At 39.9% G+C, this 20,679-nt stretch overlaps 1 protein-coding gene across 2 annotated transcripts in view; it reads right to left on the bottom strand.

The window, feature by feature from the left end:
* Positions 1-909: 909 nt before the first annotated feature.
* MAEL (maelstrom spermatogenic transposon silencer) overlaps positions 910-20,679 on the bottom strand; it is a 33,763-nt gene continuing 13,993 nt past the window's right edge. Inside the window, exons 4-12 of one of the 2 annotated variants that reach the window (XM_020810711.3) lie at positions 18,221-18,376; positions 17,973-18,014; positions 13,548-13,675; positions 11,450-11,504; positions 11,196-11,337; positions 6,356-6,418; positions 4,878-5,010; positions 4,069-4,147; positions 910-2,002 (exon numbers count right to left, since the gene is read on the bottom strand). In XM_020810711.3, coding sequence (XP_020666370.2) covers positions 1,902-2,002; positions 4,069-4,147; positions 4,878-5,010; positions 6,356-6,418; positions 11,196-11,337; positions 11,450-11,504; positions 13,548-13,675; positions 17,973-18,014; positions 18,221-18,376 — 899 coding nt within the window. In that variant the 3' untranslated portion in view covers positions 910-1,901. The remainder of the gene's footprint in view (positions 2,003-4,068; positions 4,148-4,877; positions 5,011-6,355; positions 6,419-11,195; positions 11,338-11,449; positions 11,505-13,547; positions 13,676-17,972; positions 18,015-18,220; positions 18,377-20,679) is intronic. The other variant, XM_072993993.2, reaches the window with a different exon arrangement.

Here is a 20,679-nt window from a genome sequence, read left to right as displayed (position 1 = left end):
TGCTGCCCAGCTTCCTTCTCCACCGTTGCCCACCAGCTGCTCAGGTAGACTTCTCCTAGCCTCCCCCTCGGTTCCCCATGTCCTGAAGGACCCCCAGGTCGTGTGGTTCCAGCTTTTCCTGGGAGCTATTCCCAGGAGCTGCTGACAGCAACACGACAAGCCCCGCCTCTCTCCAGTTTGAATTATTCTTAATAACAATTTAAAACTGTATGAAGACCAAATTAAACAAGATGCAAAATGTGTGATCGTGTTCCATGTATATTTTTGTCTTGTTAAATAACAGCTATATACTACCGTGTTTTCCTGAAAATAAGACAGGATCTTATATTATATTTGCTCCAAAAATGCATTAGGGCTTATTTTTCAGGGGATCTTTTATTTTCGTCATGCCATCTTCTGTTTGCTGCACAGTGGTAGAGGGCAGGATTTCACTTAACTAGGGCTTATTTTTGGGGTAGGGCTTATATTAAGAGCATCCTGAAAAACCATACTAGGGTTTATTTTCAGGTTAGGTCTTATTTCCGGGGAAACAGGGTAGAAGCAATCAGGATGGGGATTTGAGGATAACAGGGAGAAAGGTTTTCACATTCTCTGTACCAATGGCAGCTTCCTTTTTTATAGCAAGTAATTGCTTTAGGAAACAGTAAGGATTATTGTGTGTGTATGTGATTGCCTGTGTGTAAACCTCCTTTCCTTGGAATTGTTACCAAATAAAAAACAGTCTGAGATAAATAAATTGCAGCCATTCATTTCATATACTGGTCCTCTGTCACTATTACAGATCCTTGTTTTATATTATACCAGCAGTATACTGGGCTACTTAAATGTGTTCTGCTTTTCACTGGGTGCCTGTTGTTCAAATGGCTTAACCTCATTTCCAAATCTGATAAACCACTGCACACACAAGGATTTCCAGTACTCTATATTTCACAAAAACATTGTATTTAGGAACGTGAACATTTACAGTAAAACATATAAAATGAAAATGAAACTAAGTACTTGCAAGAAAATAAGGGTACTGTAATCTATCATGGTTTAGACTTAAGCATTCCAAAAAGAGAGCAATGACATGAATGTATACTCTGAAACAATAGGGGGAAAAATTAAGTGACTGAATTTCCCTTTTACTTTCCATCTTGAATGACTGTCTATTGTTGCGAAACTGTTGTAAAATTCTTGTAATATTACTATTGTTTTATTCTATTTGTTGTGAGCCGCCCAGAGTAGACATTGTCTAGATGGGCGGCATATAAGTCTAATAAATAAATAAAATAAATGAATAACTAGGTTAGTGGTGCCTTGGCATTTCAAGCTGCCAAGTGGATGAAGATTCCCTAACTGCTTATTTTACTATAACTGCCTGTTTGATTTTATTGTTGTAGAATATCTGAATATCTTCTGATAATAAAACTTTGATCCTTGGGCAAGAGTGTATTCCAAGGCACACCAAGTCCTCTGGGAATAAATTGTATATAAAAAAATTACAATTACAACAATAGGCTCCGTATGCTACAGGTGCAGCAAAGATTTCCAATAATGTGGCACACTACTGTAGGTGTAAATAAGCATTGGACTCTGAATAATGTACAACCGTCTTCAATAATCCAGAAACTGTTTCAGAAAGCTGTCCTACTGCTTTCACTGTACTCAGTCTTCTACTATTTCCATTGAACATTCATACCTATTAAAGAATATTCTTCTCAACTTGCTCTTGACTTAGTATTTCTTTCTGTAAATATTTAAGAGTTTCTCGAACAATGGAATAGGATTACTTTCTTTTCATCAAGGATAACAAATATCTGAGCATAAATGATAAAGCAAATATATTTTTTTAAACTCTCTAATATGGCAAGAAACAATGTAAAACTGTTGGATGAGAGGTACTGCAGTGCAAGTTCTAGCTACTTGGACTGCTTGGAAATGCTTTCCAGAAATTGCGCAATTCCTCTTCCACGCCGAATGGTGGTTTCACCCACAGTCTTCACTCCTGAAGGATGATCACCTACACAAACAACGTATGTTCATCAGCATACAGACTATACCAATTAGACAAAATGTCACATACTGCATGAGAAATTTAAAACTTATTTATATCCAACGGCCAAATATAAAAAGAAAGCAGTTACAACTAATACCACTGATTCTGAATGGCATTTCATATCAAAAAAGTCAAAACCACAAGATTTTGTTCCATCCTAACACCCCAAAACTACATGCAAATTTCTTTTCAGTAAAAACTATACAAACTTAAAAACCTTTAGACTTCAGAATCATGATGATTCGTCAAAATCTCAAAGGCCATATTTTAGATTTCTAAAATATAAAAGTACTAATAAATGTTAAATGCAGGATTCTGGAGCCAAAACGTGGCTAATACACTACACTAGGAAATATGCAGAATTTGCAACAGCTAAAGAATTACAAGAGTGTGGGGCAATTTAAGCAAGTTATGATTGGCCAAACCTATTCTGCAAACATACAGTGGTGCCTCGCTTGATGACATTAATTCGTTCCAGCGAAAATGCTGTAGAACAAAGTCGTTGTCAAGCGAAAGTAAAAAGCCCATTGAAATGCACTGAAAACCACTCAATGCGTTCCAATGGGCGAAATACCTCAGCGTCCAGCGAAGATCCTCCATAGGGCGGCCATTTTCTGGTGCCAGTAATGCGAGGAATCTGTCCTAAGCACAGTGGGGAGCCATTTTGAACAGCAGGTGGCCATTTTGAAACCCGACGACCAGCTGTTTTCTGATCGTCGTAAAGCGAAAAACCGATTCCCAAAGCAGGGAACAGATCATCAGGAAGCAGATTTTCCCCATTCGATCATCGTTTTGCGATAGCAATCGCAAAAAAACACATCGTGAAGCGGATTCATTGTTAAACGGGATAATCGTTAAGCGGGGCACCACTCTATTCATAATAAGGCAAAATTATTAAGTATTATATATTAAAATGAACATATACTTGTGCTGTAAAAACTCTTAGTCATCGTATCATGCCATTAATATTTTTTAATCCACATACAGTATTTACACTTCATTCTACACAGACCTGCACACTGCAGTCTGGGATTGGCATGGGAAGGATTTTTGGGATTGATTCATTTCTAATTTTTGCTGTCTGTACATGCCTCATTCATTCTCAGGTCCTTCATTTTACCAGTCCTTTTGGATTTTTTTTCTAATTGTGTTTCTGGAACGAAACCAAATTAAGCCCTACAGAACCCTCAAGAACTTCTCCAAAAAATCAGGGCCAAGGTAAGAGACAATTATTTATACCAAAAGAAGTTTCATCACAGGCCATAACGCTTCACCCATACAGGTCACATAGACAAAGTTTCCCATGGCATGAGGCAGGCAAGCATTACTTAGTATGGCAGCTCCTTACTTCTAGCTCCTTTTTGCATCACCTTTTTTTGTGATTCTTCTCAAATTTAGCCACAACTTCATCTGGCCAAGGCAAATTTACCAATGACATAATCTCCCACCAATGTTTTTCTACATTACGCTCCAGAGGCATTTTGTCACACATTGTGTGCTCACTCAGTATTCTAACATTCAGAAGTCAAGGAGGAAGGGAGACTTTTAAAATATATTTCAATGAAGTGTAAAGTGGGTCCCTATCCATAGCGGAGCCTAGGGAACTTTAAAAAACAAAACAAAAAACAACCACTGGGATAGGGAGGGGTCAGTGGAACCCATATTACTCTTGCAGTGGAAATAAACTAACCTAACTGAAGCTGCTGTCCATGAAGATGGAAAGGAAATAAAGATGAGGCAGGAGCCCCACCCTTTTATCCCTAAACAGACATGAACAGGTCTCCCATCTAAGTATTTTTGCTTTTGTTTTAGCCATAGAAAATTCCGAGATGTCTTTGACTATGTAGAATAAACACATATGTGTGATGCACAGGGATTATGATGAAGAAAACATCAGTTAAAGGATGCATTAGGGTTAGAGTATACAAGCATATTCACTTATACCAAGTAATGCAGGTGTGAAATATATTAGTAAGAATTTTAACAGCAAATGCAATTTTCACTGTATTTAAAATTAAAGCTTCACTCACCAATACAAGTTCTGGAACTGTGATCCTCATTAAGAGATCCGAAGTACCTATCATTTCCTGTCCACTCAGTGCTCAGTTTCTGAAATTGAAAGACAAAAATTACCTAAACATTCATGCTTTGAACAGAATTACAAAAATTCATCTATTTTTCACTTATTCACTGTTTAGCTACTCTCCTATTCTTTGCATCCAAAGGCGAAATGGATTTAGTATCTAGTATCTAAAAATCTTCTAACCTGAAAAGAAGAAACATTAAATAGTATTCCCATTTCTATAACTACCATTGTTAAGCTCTTGGTCAAACCAAAGCTTTTGCAAAGGATTCTTATATTACAGCTTATGCAAGTATTTTCAAACATCAATCATAGCATCATTTGTTTACCAGGCATCTGACTCTTGATGGGAAACACAAACAAAATCACTTTTACTGCTAAGACATTTCTAAGTATATTCCAGGAAGCTTAGCAATTACTATAGAACAGCCTTCTTCAATCTCTGCTCTGCAGAAATGTTGGACTTGCATTGCCATCAAACTCAACCAGCATGGCCAATGGTTAAGAATGATAGAAATTTTAGTTTAAAACATCTGGTGGGGATCAAATTGGAAAGATAGCATAACTTTTTAAAAAAATATTTATTTATTAGATTTTTATCCTTTCCTTCTAGACTATGGCTACTCAGGGCGGCTAACAATAAAATTATTCATAAAACAATTAAAAGCATGAATTAAATTGACAATGTTAGTATTGATCAAGATGGAAAATAGAACAAAAATCTAAGTAAAAGCAAGCTTAAATTAAAAGATTAACCTGGAAACGTCTGGCATCCAGTACTATCATCTTAGGATTCACTGTGTTCTTGGAGCCCATCTCATGCAAGGGTAAATGAGATGCCGTTAACTGAATATTATACATACTAGCTAGAGAATTGCTGATGGAATATCTATAACAAAAAGGGGAAAAAACACTAAAACAAAAACTGCACAATCACTTTCACATATTGAAAAGAAATATCCCAGTGTACACTAACATACCAATATATATGTGGAGGGTGGAGTACCTTTAATGCCCTAAGATCATGATACACAGTAACAAGACCTTTGCCAGGAAAAGTACAGGAGGAGGAGGATCCTGGCTATAGATTTCTACTGTCTTTCCCTGAAAATAAGACACGGTCTTATATTAAATTTTGCTCCAATAAAAGCAGTAGGACTTATTTTCAGGGGATGCTTTTTTTTCCATGTACAACAATGTACATTTATTCAAATAGTCATGTCATCTTCTGGTTGCTGCACAATCCTGCACAATGGTAGAGGGACAGCTTTCACTTAACTAGGGTTTATTTTTGGGGTAGGGCTTATATTATGAGCATCCTGAAAAATCATACTAGGGCTTATTTTCAGGTTAGGTCTTATTTTCAGGGAAACAGGGTAGACATCTACATCAGTTGGCACCTTCTTCCAGCAACAGCTGTAATCTACAGAAACTGGGGCCTGAAACATTTCCTCTGCTACAGACAGAAAGCAAGGCCTATTTGCACTAGAGATAGCTGAGTGGCTTAGGCTGCGGAGCTAGACGTTGGAAGTTCAATTCCCCACTGTGCCTCCTGGACAGGGGCTGGATTCAATAATCCATAGGGTCTGTTCCAGCTCTGCAGTTCTGATGGTGATGATGATTTTTAATAAGCAGATAAAATGCAATAGGAAGTGGGCATGATTTTGAAATGTAATAGGCTCAAGCTAGAGGAACATTTACTGAATTGCTCTAATAATATAAAGATACAAAATATGCTATCTCTTGTATCACACATGGCTGTTATGGATATAGTGAAATAATCCAAATTTTATCCGTGTGATAAACTATAACTTCACTGGAAGAAAGACAGCACAAAAATGTACTAAGTAAACACATAAATGTAAGGAATACCTCACCACAAAAATGAAGACATTTTTAGTGACAATACAAAACTGAAGTTTGTCTAATGGCACTTGAAAACTTAAACTGAAATCCTAAGAGCTTTGATATTTCAAATTTTGCACTTGCCGCAGTAGCAAATACACTACAAGAACACAAAGCCTGCCGTCCATTCAATTGGAGTGAACAAACAGCTGACTACAGAACATTCACCAGAACACACAGGCAAAGTGTTCAAGACAGACAAGATTATCCAAGCCACCATGTCAATCCACTACGTGGGAGCAGGATTAATGTGAAGCCCAGGAAACTACTTTCCTCTTTTCTAAAGGTATGAAAAACATTCTAAAATGCCCACTGTATTTTATACTCACGCAATCTTCTTGCAAGCAGCCAGAGCACAGTATAGCACATCATTTTCTTCATGCCACTGGCACCTAAATATAAACCAATTTTCATCACAACTCTAGTATTTCAAAAACATATTTATTCAGTTTATTTATAATTCACCCTTCCTCACACACAATTCAGAGGGCTAACAACTTAACCATACTTCAAAACTTAGATCACATTTTGAGTTCTAGATAAACAGGCTAGCTAGCAGATAATATTTTCATTTATATTACCATTTTGCATTAGAAAAAAAATCCCTTCATGCTTGGAATTTTAATCGTCTTTCTAATCAATTTGGGCAAGCAGAACTGTTTTAAGGCTATAACCCATGCATTTAAGGGAGAGCAAACTGTTATTTGTTCTTCCACAGCAAATACTAGATTTCACCATACTATTTTCAAATACAGGTAAAGATAAAGATTCCCATTGACAATTAAGTCCAGTTGTGCCAGACTATAGGTGCCAGTGCTCATCACCGTTTGTAAGCCAAAGAGCCAGTGTTTGTCTGTAGACCCTTTCCATGGTCATGTGGCCAGCATGATCTGACATGGAACTCTCTGACCTATCTACTCGCATTTACATGCCTTCAAGCTGCTAGGCTGGCAGGAGCTCATCCTGTTGCGTGGATTTGAACTGCCAACTAGAGATGGGGGTATTTGTATACGAATATCCCCGCACAAGTGGCATCAATGAGGGTCCAGCCCCCGGAGCCGGACAGTCCACTCACCGATCTGCTGCGGACTGCACGATAGTGCCTATGGAAATCTGAGAGTCAAAATCTTTGTTTTTAGCAGGTTTGTATTTCAAAGAGGATGGTAAAGACTACCTGGGTTGGTATGAAGAAGACAACCATTTATGGTTGCTGAAGTACAGAGGAACTGGTACCATGGCTATATTGGCCAGTGCAAGGAAAAATCAGACTTATCTATTTTGCAAGAAAATGGGTCTTGGCCATTGAAGGATACCTGCCACTTTCTCTCTACTTGTGACAGAATGGTGCACTGGAGCCAAGAATGACAGCACAATGTAAACGCTCCTACAAGTGTTTTAGCTGAACATCTGGACACCTGGCAAGTTGAATTAATTTGCTGCCAGGCCATCTTCCCTGTGTCTAAACAAAAGTGCTGTAATCATCTGATATCACAGGTACTGATGATTAGTTGTCATGAGGCCTGGTGCACTGGAATTGAAATTGCAGCCAAGTATGTCCAGGCACTGTTACTCTTTATCTGGGGAGGAAATGGTATTTTCTTACCACTGAAAGAGGCCACAATTACTCAGTTCAAAGGAAGATGTTGAATGAGGAACTGTGGAGGCTAATGGACGAAATAGAAAGATGGATGTCAAAGTGTGTGAGACAATATTGTGGCCATTTTCATTGTGCAGTGGTGCCTCGCTTAACGAGCGCACCGTTTAACGACGAATCCGCATAGCGATCTGTTTTTTCAGATCGCTAATGTAATCGCACTGCGATGTTTTCAATGGCAAAACATCGCATTGCGATGATCGGTAAGCGTTTCGCTTACCGATCTTCGCATTGCGATGTTTTTTAAACAGCTGATCGGCGGTTCCAAAATGACCACCACACGCCCCAAATGGCCACCACAACCATTTTCGTGCCCTGCCCTTGCTTACCGAGGGCGCGAAAATGGCGGCGCTATGGAGGAACTTTGCTGAACGGTGAGTTTGGGGCCCCATATGGGGTTTTTTATCTGCTTAGCGATGTTTTTGCATAGCGACGATTAATCCGGAACGGATTAACGTCGCTATGTGGGGCACCACTGTACAAGTGCTAAATCTTATTGATGTGATGTTCCTTGTCTTATAGTGTAATTACCATAAGAATACTGGCTTGGTGAGCTTTGTTTGCAACCATAGTGTATGAGAGAGTACAGCTGATCTTAAGAATATGGAGACCTGACCCATGAATGCAGTAGAGAGTAATATATACCACACTCTTGCAACCCTCTAAATGAACAATATGAGAGTGGTGCTATTGCTTGAGTATAACGGTGATAACCAGCATAATGTATATAGAAGGAGCAGAGCCAGGACACTCGGGTGCATATTGCTAGGCCAGTACAGCCAAACTGGCATCTTCTCTATTTTACCTGTGATATGGGCCATTGAATAGGGGGACCAAGAGGCTGAATGTTTGCCACCACAGTTTGACAAAAATAGCATGCACCTCCTCATTTTGAAGTAAGATCAAGGCAGCATGTTCCACTTTTTTTCGGCAATTCTGTTTTCTCTGTTCCCTTCAATTTGTGTACCTTAGTCTTCCATATCTATGGGGTCAGTACCAAGGAGACCTGTCAACAGAAGCACTGACAACAGCATTAATGCCTGCCTTGTTGGTAGATCCACCAGTGATGCTGTTGTGGCAGATGTGATGGATTAACTAGTATTAGGACCCCTGTGGAGCAGTGGTTAAACTGCACTATTGTAGTAAAGACTCTGCTCATGATCTGAGTTTGATCCTAGGCTCAGGTAGCTGGATCAAGGTTGGCTCAGCATTCTATCCTTCTGAAGTTGATAAATTAAGTACCCAGTTTGCCGGAGAGTGGGGGAAATGTGAAGCCCAGATAACTAAATTGTAATTAAATTGTAAACTGCCCCCAGAATGCTTAAAGCACTCTGGGGCAGTATTCAGTATAAGCGGCACACTTCCTAAGGACTTTCAGAACTCCAGGTGATTCACAAATAGGTGAATTCACAAACTGAATCAGTTCTGGGATACTGTTGCCAAGTGTCTTCTCAAAAAGAAAATACTTGAATCTGATATGATCATTTCTCTAGCTTTGACTGGAGAAAGTCAGACAGATTTTACAAGTGGGGGTTATGCATGCCTCCCCTAAGCAAGCAAGACATATTTGTATTCGCGAAGGTTTTCACGGCCGGGATTTAATGGTTGTTGTGGGTTTTTCGGGCTCTTTGGCCGTGTTCTGAAGGTTGTTCTTCCTAACGCTTCACCAGTCTCTGTGGCCGGCATCTCGAGAACACAGAGTGCTGTCCTCTGAAGATGCCAGCCACAGAGAATGGCAAAACATTAGGAAGAACAACCTTCAGAACACGGCCAAAGAGCCCAAAAAACCTACAACAACCACAATACATATTTGTGTAAATCTGTGACAGGAATCTTTACCTTATACAAGATTTGAAAAAAGATAGGCCCCGAAGGAACAAAGAACAAAACAAATCCAGAATGTATTAAGATGAAAGCAATCAAAATAAAATGTTGTAACTGAATAACTACAATAAATAAATCAAAAGAAGACACACACAGCTCCACAGTGATTTTCCTCAGGAAATCTCTCTAGCTGAGAAATTCAAAAAATTTGGCTGCTGTGGCAAATAGAACTGTGCACTGGCACATGCCCTGTAGATAGGGACCATAGCTATAGTCAAAACTCTTCACCTAGAAGGTTTCACATGGGGGGCTTGCACAGGCCCGAACTTGTAAGCAAGGATGCACAGAGACCATGAAGAACTGTTTTTTTCCAATTTACAACTGATATAAAATGATCTTAAAGAAATGGGCGTGCCTGACCACCTTATCTATCTACTGAGAAACCTATATGTGGGACAGGAAGCAACAGTTAGAACTGGATATGGAACAACTGATTGGTTCAAAATTGGGAAAGGAGTACGACAAGGCTGTATATTGTCTCCCAGCTTATTCAATTTATATGCAGAATACATCATGCGGAAGGCTGGACTGGAGGAATCCCAAGCCGGAATTAAGATTGCCGGAAGAAATATCAACAACCTCCGATATGCAGATGACACCACTTTGATGGCAGAAAGTGAGGAGGAATTAAAGAACCTTGTAATGAGGGTGAAAGAAGAGAGTGCAAAAAACGGTCTGAAACTCAACATCAAAAAAACTAAGATCATGGCCACCGGTCCCATCACCTCCTGGGAAATAGAAGGGGAAGATATGGAGGCAGTGACAGATTTTATTTTCCTGGGCTCCATGATCACTGCAGATGGAGACAGCAGCCACGAAATTAAAAGACGCCTGCTTCTTGGGAGGAAAGCGATGACAAATCTTGACAGCATGTTAAAAAGCAGAGACATCACCTTGCCAACAAAAGTCCGAATAGTCAAAGCTATGGTTTTTCCTGTCGTGATGTATGGAAGTGAGAGCTGGACCATAAAGAAAGCAGACCGCAGACGAATTGATGCCTTTGAATTGTGGTGCTGGAGGAGACTCTTGAGAATCCCCTGGACTGCAAGGAGAACAAACCTATCAATTCTAAAGGAAATCAACCCTGAGTGCTCACTGGAAGGACAGATCCTGAAGCTGAGGCTCCAGTACTTTGGCCATCTAATGAGAAGAAAAGACTCCCTGGAAAAGGCCCTGATGTTGGGAAAGTGTGATGGCAAGAGGAGAAGGGGACGACCGAGGATGAGATGGCTGGACAGTGTCTGCGAAGCAACCAACATGAATTTGACACAACTCCGGGAGGCAGTAGAAGATAGGAGGGCCTGGCGTGCTCTGGTCCATGGGGTCACGAAGAGTCGGACACGACTAAACGACTAAACGAATAAAATGATCAAAAGGCCAGTATAGTTTATTTTGGAAACAATAGTGAATACGAAGCATTGCATTCACTCAAACACTCCAGGAAGCTATTTGGATTTTTTTTTCTGGGCTTGTTATATTACTTATCTTGCAAAATACTTTTAAGACCCACCAGCAATCCATTAGCTAATGTTTTCCAAAAATTTAAAAGCCACAACACAAAAACATTTTGTGCAGTGATATACAGCAGTTCTAACTGGTAGAGAAAAGAGGGAAAGGGCTACCCATTATACCTAGTGTTTCCTGAGTAATCCCACATGCAGCAATCCAGGATGTTGCACACCCAAGTCTTTGAAGGTTCTTTTTGAAGCTTCTGATTATACAGCTCTACAATCAGATCTTCCACATTGAGAAGCTCTAAGTGATTTGCTGTGCCTATCAGAAAGAAAATGCATTAAAAGCAGAAACAAGTTTTTAAACAGATAAATCCATATTTAAATACAGAAAACTAACATCCTTTCTATGGTTAACAAAAGCAGTTTCTTACCTGCTTTTGTAGCCATATGCGTCAGACACCAACTGATCCTAAAATGATCATCAGACTAAAAAAATAGGAGTTTATAGACATCAATTAATACAACTGAAATAAATAATGTGTCACTACCTGAAACCTCCCATTTCAAGTCCATTAAATAGATTCCCCTCTACTTACAAGATATCAAACACAGTATTCTTGAAACACTGTAAATTTAACTAAAAATAGGAAACCTTCTCCCATCAGCAACACTGCAGATACCTGTATCAACTGGGGCATCAACAGAAGTCTAACAGAAAATTCTATGAAAATGAACTGGGGCATGGCTTCTGTTCTGGTCCCTTCAACTCTTTATTAACCAAATAACTAGAAACAACATGCTATGTTCCTGCTCATCTCCAACTCCAATCCATTCATGAACAAATCAAAAAGCAACCCTATGAATTATAATAATTTTGACTTGCGGCAATCCCTTCTAGGGTTTTTGAGATATAATTTTCCAATATTAAAGGCTGCTGCACCATTCTAAAGCTCCCAAAGGCTTTCCCTGGTCAAAATGGATCTTTAGGGAGCCTTGGAACCTGAGGGAGGGAAAAGGGGGGGAGATAGGAAGTTTAATACAGTGGTGCCTTGACTTACGAACATCTTGACTTCCGACCATTTTGAGTTACGACCAGCTCCAGCCGCAAAATTTTGCTTTGACTCGCGACCGGAAAAAGGCGGAAAATTTAAACTGCTAACCGTTGGTTGGCAAAGAGGCTGCTTCTTTGTAGCTTTTTCACCCCAGTGGTTAGAGAGTGTGCATTTGGAAGTGGTTTCAGGCTGCCTGGTACTGTTTTCTGCTTTTTAAAATGTTTGTTCTGAGTGAGTACAGGGTTTTGCAGCATGGGTTTGGGCTTGGGTGGGGGGTTATGTTTCTGTGCTGTGATGGGTCTTGCAGTGTTTGCTTTTCAGTGGTTTTTCCCCCTGGCCGGAATGGATCAATCGCATTTCCGATGGGTCTTGCAGTCTTTGTTTGCTTTTTGGTCTTTTTTTCCCTTCCGGCTGGAACAGATCAACTGCATTTTCAATGGGTCTTGCGGGGTTTTTTTGCTTTTTGGTGATTTTTTTACCCCCAGCCGGAACAGATCAATCGCATTTCCAATGGGTCTTGCAGTGTTTGTTTGCTTTTTGGTGTTTTTTTTTCCTAGCTGGAACAGATCAATCGCGTTTCCAATGGGTGTTGCACTCTTTGTTTGCTTTTTGGTGGTTTTTTTTTCTAGCAGGAACAGATCAATCGCGTTTCCGATGGGTCTTGCAGTGTTTTTGTTTTTCAGTGGGGTTTTTTTTCCAGCTGGAACGGATTAATGGGGTTTCAATGTATTCCTGTGGGAAATGGTGCTTTGAGTTATGACCAACTTGAGTTACGCCCATCTTCCGGAACAATTAAGTTTGTAACTCAAGGCACCACTGTATTGAATTCAAGAGTCAAGTTGCAAGCTAATGATTTCACCATTTTTTTCAGCCTCAGTATACCACACCATATCCCCAAATTTCTTTTTTCCTTGAGTGGTGGAGTACACCCTTTCAGATTCCTGCAGCAAAGACATTGAAAGTGACTAGCCTTTCGGGGGGGGGCGTGGAAGTAGAGGAACAAAGAAGAGGTAGAAATAGAACATCTAGGACACATTATTTACTATTCTGATATTTAAACTGAGTGAGAGAAAGATTGATCTTTCTTACTAATCCAAAAACTGAAGAGCTTCTTGAAAGTCTAGAAAAAGTAAACTATGTTAATCCCACCGGGGGGGGGTGTTCACTTTTTCTAGCTAGAATGAACTAACTGGGCTTTCCCCCTTGTGGATGTTCTTGTAAAGATTGGGTGTGTCTCTAGTTGGTTTTTTGGATGAGTCGGGGCATGATGTTCAGGACTGGGGGAACATGTCCTCTGAAGTTTTTTCCTAGCTGAGCAGGCAAGTAGTTAAGTGAAAACTTGCCACTGGCTAACTATTCTAATAATAAAAAAATTAGTACTACCTGCCTGTGAAAAAAATAAGTATTTTGGTGGATATTTCTTACTATTTCTAAAAACATGAAGCAAATATCAACAACTGAAGGTGCTATACTTTACCTTACAATAGACAGGTGGCCAGATCCCCCAGCGTGGCTGAATAAATGTGTATAAATCACGTAACACAACAGAATAATTTGAAGTTGCAAGCTGAAATCCAGTTATAGGAATCCTATGCGTAGCATCACCTAATTAAGAAAAAAATTTAAGTGTTTTAAGGTCGCATGGTAATTATTTATGACATACACATTCATATTTTGAATATACTTACACTTAACACTTGCAATTTACAAGATTAAAAAATCTATCAATTTTCAAGATTTAGAAAATTTTTAGACAGGATGAGAACTAATTCAATCTCCTGTGTAAGAAGCAAGTATTTATGAACAAGAAAATTATTATATGTAGGGATCACCTTGAACCCATGGTAGATTATCCAAGGACTACCAATGGTTGTCATTTACAAGCACAAATCTACTAAAAAATGATTGATTTTAATAGTTTAAAAGAGCTTTCTGCTTAACAATAATGACCAAAATCCTGTATCACCCAGCACAACTCAATTGATGCAAATCTCAAAAACAAATTGTGACAAGTTAAGAGTCAGTGCAGGCATTTGCTATTGTGCACTGTGATTCAGCATGTATTAGCAAACGCACATGATGACTTCTTAACATGTGGCAATTTGCAGATGAAATTTACAATAATTATGTTTTGTTGTTACGTGTCTTTGTTTCATGGTGACTCTTATGAATGAACATTTTCCAAAATATCCTGTCTGCAACAGTCCTACTAAACTCTTGTAAATTCAAATATCAACAATCTCAGATATGCAGATGATACCACTCTGATGGCAGAAAGTGAGGAGGAATTAAAGAACCTTGTAATGAGGGTGAAAGAGGAGAGTGGAAAAAATGGCCTGAAACTCAACATCAAAAAAACTAAGATAATGGCCACTGGTCCCATTACCTCCTGGGAAATAGAAGGGGAAGATATGGAGGCAGTGACAGATTTTACTTTCTTGGGCTCCATGATCACTGGAGATGGAGACAGCAGTCAGGAAATTAAAAGACGCCTGCTTCTGGGGAGGAAAGCGATGACAAACCTTGACAGCATCTTAAAAAGCAGAGACATCACCTTGCCAACAGAAGTCCGAGTAGTCAAAGCTATGGTTGTTCCTGCAGTGATGTATGGAAGTGAGAGCTGGACCATAAATAAAGCAGACCGCCGAAGAATTGATGCCTTTGAACTGTGGTGCTGGAGGAGGCTCTTGAGAGTCCCCTGGACTGCAAGGAGAACAAACCTATCAATTCTAAAGGAAATCAACTCTGAGTGCTCACTGGAAGGACAGATCCTGAAGGTGAGGCTCCAGTACTTTGGCCATCTCATGAGAAGAGAAGACTCCTTGGAAAAGACCTTGATGTTAGGAAAGTGTGACGGCAAGAGGAGAAGGGGACGACAGAGGATGAGATGGCTGGACAGTGTCTGCGAAGCAACCAACATGAAATTGACACAACTCCGGGAGGCAGTGGAAGATAGGAGGGCCTGGCGTGCTCTGGTCCATGGGGTCACGAAGAGTCGGACACGACTAAATGACTAAACAACAACAACAATAAGCTAAAAGCTTTTGTTGCAAGACTTTGAGCATCACTTTGCTTGCATGGGAATTTACAGCAAGGGTCTTATAATTATTACACTTCTTGGTATCTCCTTTCTTAGGGACTGGCATGTATATTGAGCATTTTCAGTCCTGGGGCCATTGTTTTGTTTTCCAAATTTGCTGACATTTTCTTGTCAGGATTTTGACACATTCATTCCCTGTGGCTTGAAGCAGTTCTATTGATATTCCATCTACTCATGGGGATTCGCTTCTTCCTACTTCTTGCAGAGCAGCTTTCACTTCGCTTTCTAGAACTGCAAGTTCTTCATTATTGGCTTCTTCTTCAAAGGAGTTTGTCATCCTTTTGCCCCTTCTGTATAGATTTTTGGTATATTGTTTTACCTTCTTTTTATTTTCTTCTAGTCAGACAGTGTGCTTTTCTGTTGGTCATTCAACATTCTTAATTTAGGCCTGAATTTCTCTGTGATTTCTTAGATTTCTGGGGAGATATCTTTATTTTTCTCTATTTGTTGTTTCCTTTATCTTTGAACTGATTGTTGTAGTAGTTCTCTTTGTCTGTAACGCTCACTGAAAAACTGCATTCAGGGTTCTGACCCTACTTTTGCTTCTTCCTTTGTAATTTTAAGTGCTTCTTCCAATATCCATCTAAGTTTTTACTGTTACTACAAGACTTGCCTTTTGCTATCTTCCTGATAATATCTCCAGTTCCAGTTCATAATTCTTCTGGTTCACGGTCAACTGAGTTTAATAATGCAGGTCTGTTCCTTATGTGAACATTAAATGGATCAGGAATGTTGTTCAGATTATATTTTGGCATTATGATTATTATAGTGTGTATGTTTTTTTCTATCTACAATGCTGGATTTTAACAGCTCATGATCAGTACCACAGCCCACTCCTGGTCTTCTTTTAGAATGCACAGGTTTTCCATCTCCTGTTTCCAACTACATAGTTCATTTGGTTTCTCTATTTACCATCTGGTGACATCCACACTACGTCACAGGAATCTAGCCATTGGTTTTTCTGGTTAGTTCTGTCCCACACAGCCCGCTGATACATGAATCCTGAAGGGTCAGAAGAAAGCCTGGTTTTCCACAGCAGGCATTCCTCTTTGCAAGAGAGAGTCTTGTTTTTGTGGAACTCGGATCTTAGCACATTACAACATAGATTCATCTGGGTATCTCTGTATAAATGCTTCATCTCTCTTTTGTGCAGAACTGCTTAAGTATCACTCATGGTGAAGCAGCTTGCTCTTCAAACATTTCACCTTTTTAGTCTATTTTCTGAGTATAAAAGTGAATCAGTCACTTTTTACATGCTTTTATTTACTTTCCATTTCATATACAAGAAAACTGTCAATTTCAAAAAAAGTAAAACTGTATAAGCATAAAAATTCAGATATTTTATTCACATTCTAAAATCTAAGTAATATAATTTTTAGCCTTAAGCAATTAAATTAACATATAGCAGAAAATCTAAACTGAAATGTCTTACCCATACAGTAATGCCCACATAACTGCAAACCACAGTGCTACTTCTGCTCTCTTTTAGATACAATTAAAAGAGAGAAGTAGCACTGAGTAATTTCAGTACTCAACATCACCTGCAGCTTGACCATCTTGTAACTCATTTCCATTAAACAACCCCATACTTTCTTTTTATTATAGTGCTGGCAAAGCAATTCTCCTAAACATTTTTCTATTTATTTTGCGGGACAAGTATAAGGTTTAGTAACAAGAAGTCTAATCTAGCTTATAGGGCATTTGATAGAATCAGGACATTTTTATCCTAACAACAGTGTAAATAGAGAATAACATCTCACTACTTAAGATTATTTTCATGATGGTAATATAAACATGACTGTTCCCATGGAACACTGAGTAGGTGGTTGGACTTGATGGTCTTGTAGGCCCCTTCAAACTTCACTTTTTTATGATTCTATGATATTTGTTTCTTCTGTAGTGAAGTACTATCCATTAATTTTCACTCCATCAAATGGCAGCAATAGAGAACAACTGGAGTCTTTAGAATCTCCCAAAAGTTGCTTTTGACTTTTCTCCAAATCATTTTGGTAGCATAAATACAAATGCTCATATTCAAAACTGTTGTCAAAAAAGAGATTGTTCAATCTACTTTTCCTATTATTTTTTTCCTACTGTTGTCAAAAAAACATTCTCTAGACTTTGTTGACATTTGTTTATCTCATAGATGCAGCTGATATCATCAACATCTCTTCTCAGAGAATCAAGGGCAAAAGAACACTTCATTGTTTATTTATAAGTTCATTAATGATTTTATGAACAAAATCCTATACAGTACTTTGACAGATTTACAGCATTTTAGGGTGAGTTAAAAAAAATTGCATACAGAAATATAGCTCAGCATTTTATTGAAAGGATCCTGTGCAATGCTTAACCATTGACAATCAAAAACTGAAGTGCTAGACTAAAAATCAGAGAAAAGGGTTCTAGAATAACAATACCTTACGGGTAACATGTTAATCATGACATATTACATTAGGACCCCTGTATCCGTGGGATCAGTATCCACAGCTTCACTTATCCAGGGACTGAAAATATCACAAATATGAAGAGAGAAAAAGAAACCCCCAATACATATTTCCATGATGTAGATATCAGAAATGACCACTACAGGGAGGTAGAAACCATTCTACGTAGAGGCTCTGCTACACATGGTTTTCTGCATCCACAGAGGCAGGAGGATTGGAACTGTTCCCTTGCAGATTTGGGGGTCCTATTATACTTTTAATAGTCAAATGAAATATCCCAGGAAATCTAAAATACATGCAAGTCACACAAAACTTTGATAATCCATAATTCCTATCCCTTTTGCCCAAAACCTACCTGCAGCTTGGCAATGAAACCGAAAACCCAGTGGCACTTCACCTGCAGAAGACCACAAAGAATATATACAATATATATTAAACAATGCTAAGCTGTTAGTTGTTGCAAAGTTGAGCTCTTTCTGTTCTAAAGAAAGAACAGGAACCAGCTAGCTTGATAAAACTGAATTTTCCTTCTGCTAAAGCCTCTTTCCCCTCTATGCAGATAGAAAACAAAGAATCGACTTTCACTCTCTCCTCAAAACTCACCTGGATCTACAAAACGATGAAAAGCTGCAATTATGCCTTCCTTAAGTGAGTATTTAACACAGCCGATTTCACAAGGCAGGAAACGTTGATTGCAGTGAGGGGGCAGTACTCCATGGCTGAAGATATTCAGGAAGTAAAATGGGGTTTCAAGCAAAACTAGAGAAAAAAATATAAAGGTAGCAGCAAGTAACATCCTGATGAATAAGTTTTGAATTTGCACTAATAGAAACAAAGTCTTTAAGTCAAGCTAAAAAGTTGCTTAAATGGTTAAAACTGCTTTCTTCAGTAAAAGCCAGTGGTTCCCAACCAGAAGTATATGTACCCCCCACAGGTACAAATTAGGACATTTAGGAGTACGGGGGGGGGGGAAGAATGGCAGGAATAGGCATATCTGTCAACTTGTTTCTTCCCACATGTGCGCAAAAGAGGTTAAACCCATTGTTCATTAAAGAGTGTGAAGCAAATCATGGACACATTTACTACTTTGCCTCCCACTAATGCCTATATGGTGGCCTTTGCGGGACTGGGCTGGAGACACAGATCTCCTGCCTCCCCACATGCATTCCTCCACGCATGCATGCTCCCCCACGCCTGCAACCACCCGCGTGAGCGAGTGCCCCCCACGAGCAGGGGGTTGCCCCTTGAGCACAGAACCCCCCCAACCGGTCCGCAGTTCAGAAAAGGTTGGGGACCACTGGTGTAGGACACGCTTGCATTTGTTTCCTTTGCAAGCCCTGCCCCTTCACTTTGACCAGTTTTCTGACAGCAGCAAGTACCTGAGGCAGATCCTGGCTCAGAACTGCTGAGGGGAGGAAGGAAAGGAGCACTTTGGCAGAGTGCCTCAGGTTTGAGTCTGGCCCTTTCTGTCCTTATAAGGGCTGAAAGAGGGCAGGCAAACAGGTGAGGGTGCGTTGTGGGGTATTAAGAGGCTTTCATGGGTCCCTGGCGGAAGGAGGCCTAGAAGCCAATCTCTCTCAACACTTCCTCTCCCCTATTCCTTCCACGGGTATTGTGCATCCTGCATGTCAGGGAGAGAGGGAGGGGGAATGAGGGCTAGGAAAGGTAAAAAAATTGCTGCATCTTAGTGGATGAAGCAAGCACCATTGCATCCTCTTGTAGCTTGTCAGGAAAGGAAGGCAGCAAGAAGTTTTTTTTGCGCCGGGAAGCCTGTTTTTGAGAAGCTGCCCCGTTAATTCTGCAAGTGTTACTGTTGCTGCTGGTAACCACACTTATTGTATACTGGTTGCTCCTGTAGCCTTTGTGTTCAGCCTGTTAGGCGAAGCTTGGTTTTGAGGAGCAGCCATGTGTTAGAGCTGGCTAATATGAAGGATAGAGTTTATGGAAATAGGCTCCCAAGAGATACGTAAGTGAAAAACGGTTGAAACCACTAGTATAGACTATAAGTTCCTCAACAGAAAAAAGGTTTCGTTTTTCATAATTGACACTTGTTCGCTCACAAAAGAGGTGCATTTTAAGTGACTTATTTAAAGCATTTATATTCTGCCTTTCCAACTAAACTGCAAAATATGGCTTACGGCAATCAAAAGAAATATAAAACCACTAAAGTCACAATATCACTAAACTAAGGCTCTGTTCTCCTTCACAGATTGCTGCCTTGTTGTGGCGAAGGGGCTTGAATAATTCGGAGAAGCTATAGGCTATGCCGTGCAGGGACACCCAAGACGGACAGGTCATAGTGGAGAGTTCCGACTAAACGCGATCCACCTGGAGTAGGAACTGGCAAGCCATTCCAGTATCTTTGCCAAGGAAACTCCATGGACAGAAACAAAAGGTCCGCATAGTCAAAGCTATGGTTTTTCCAGTATCGATGTATGGAAGTGAGAGCTGGACCATAAAGAAGGCTAACTGCCGAAGAACTGATGCTTTTGAAGTGTGGTGCTGGAGGAGACTCTTGAGAGTCCCCTGGACTGCAAAAAGAACAAACCTATCCGTTCTGAAGGAAATCAACCCTGAGTGCTCACTGGAAGGGCAGATCCTGAAGCTGAGGCTCCAATACTTTGGCCATCATATAAGAAGACTCCCTGGAAAAGACCCTGATGTTGGGAAAGTGGGGAGGCAAGAGGAGAAGGGGATGACTGAGGACGAGATGGATGGGTAGTGTCATTGAAGCGACCAACATGAATCTGACCCAACTCCGGGAGGCAATGGAATACAGGAGGGCCTGGTGTGCTCTGGTCCATGAGGTCATGAAGAGTTGAACACAACTTAATGAGTAAACAACAACAAAAGGTCTGTTTCCATTTCTACTATTCAACTCCTACAGAAAGTGATCAAGAATGGGGCCTATATACTAACAGCAAGCTTTTTCACTGGACAAGAATCCTTAAGAGAGCCAAAACTAAACTTGTTCACAAAAGGCAAAGAAATTCCTAGGTTTAAGTAATTAGGTGGGGGGGGGGAGCAGAGGAACTTCTTCTGAAACTGTACATTTTACCTAG

The sequence above is a fragment of the Pogona vitticeps genome, chromosome 3 (assembly GCF_051106095.1).
Source record: "Pogona vitticeps strain Pit_001003342236 chromosome 3, PviZW2.1, whole genome shotgun sequence".
Classification (NCBI taxonomy): Eukaryota; Metazoa; Chordata; class Lepidosauria; order Squamata; family Agamidae; genus Pogona; species Pogona vitticeps.
Note: the sequence above shows the minus strand (reverse complement) of the source record. Positions and strands in the feature narration are given on the sequence as shown.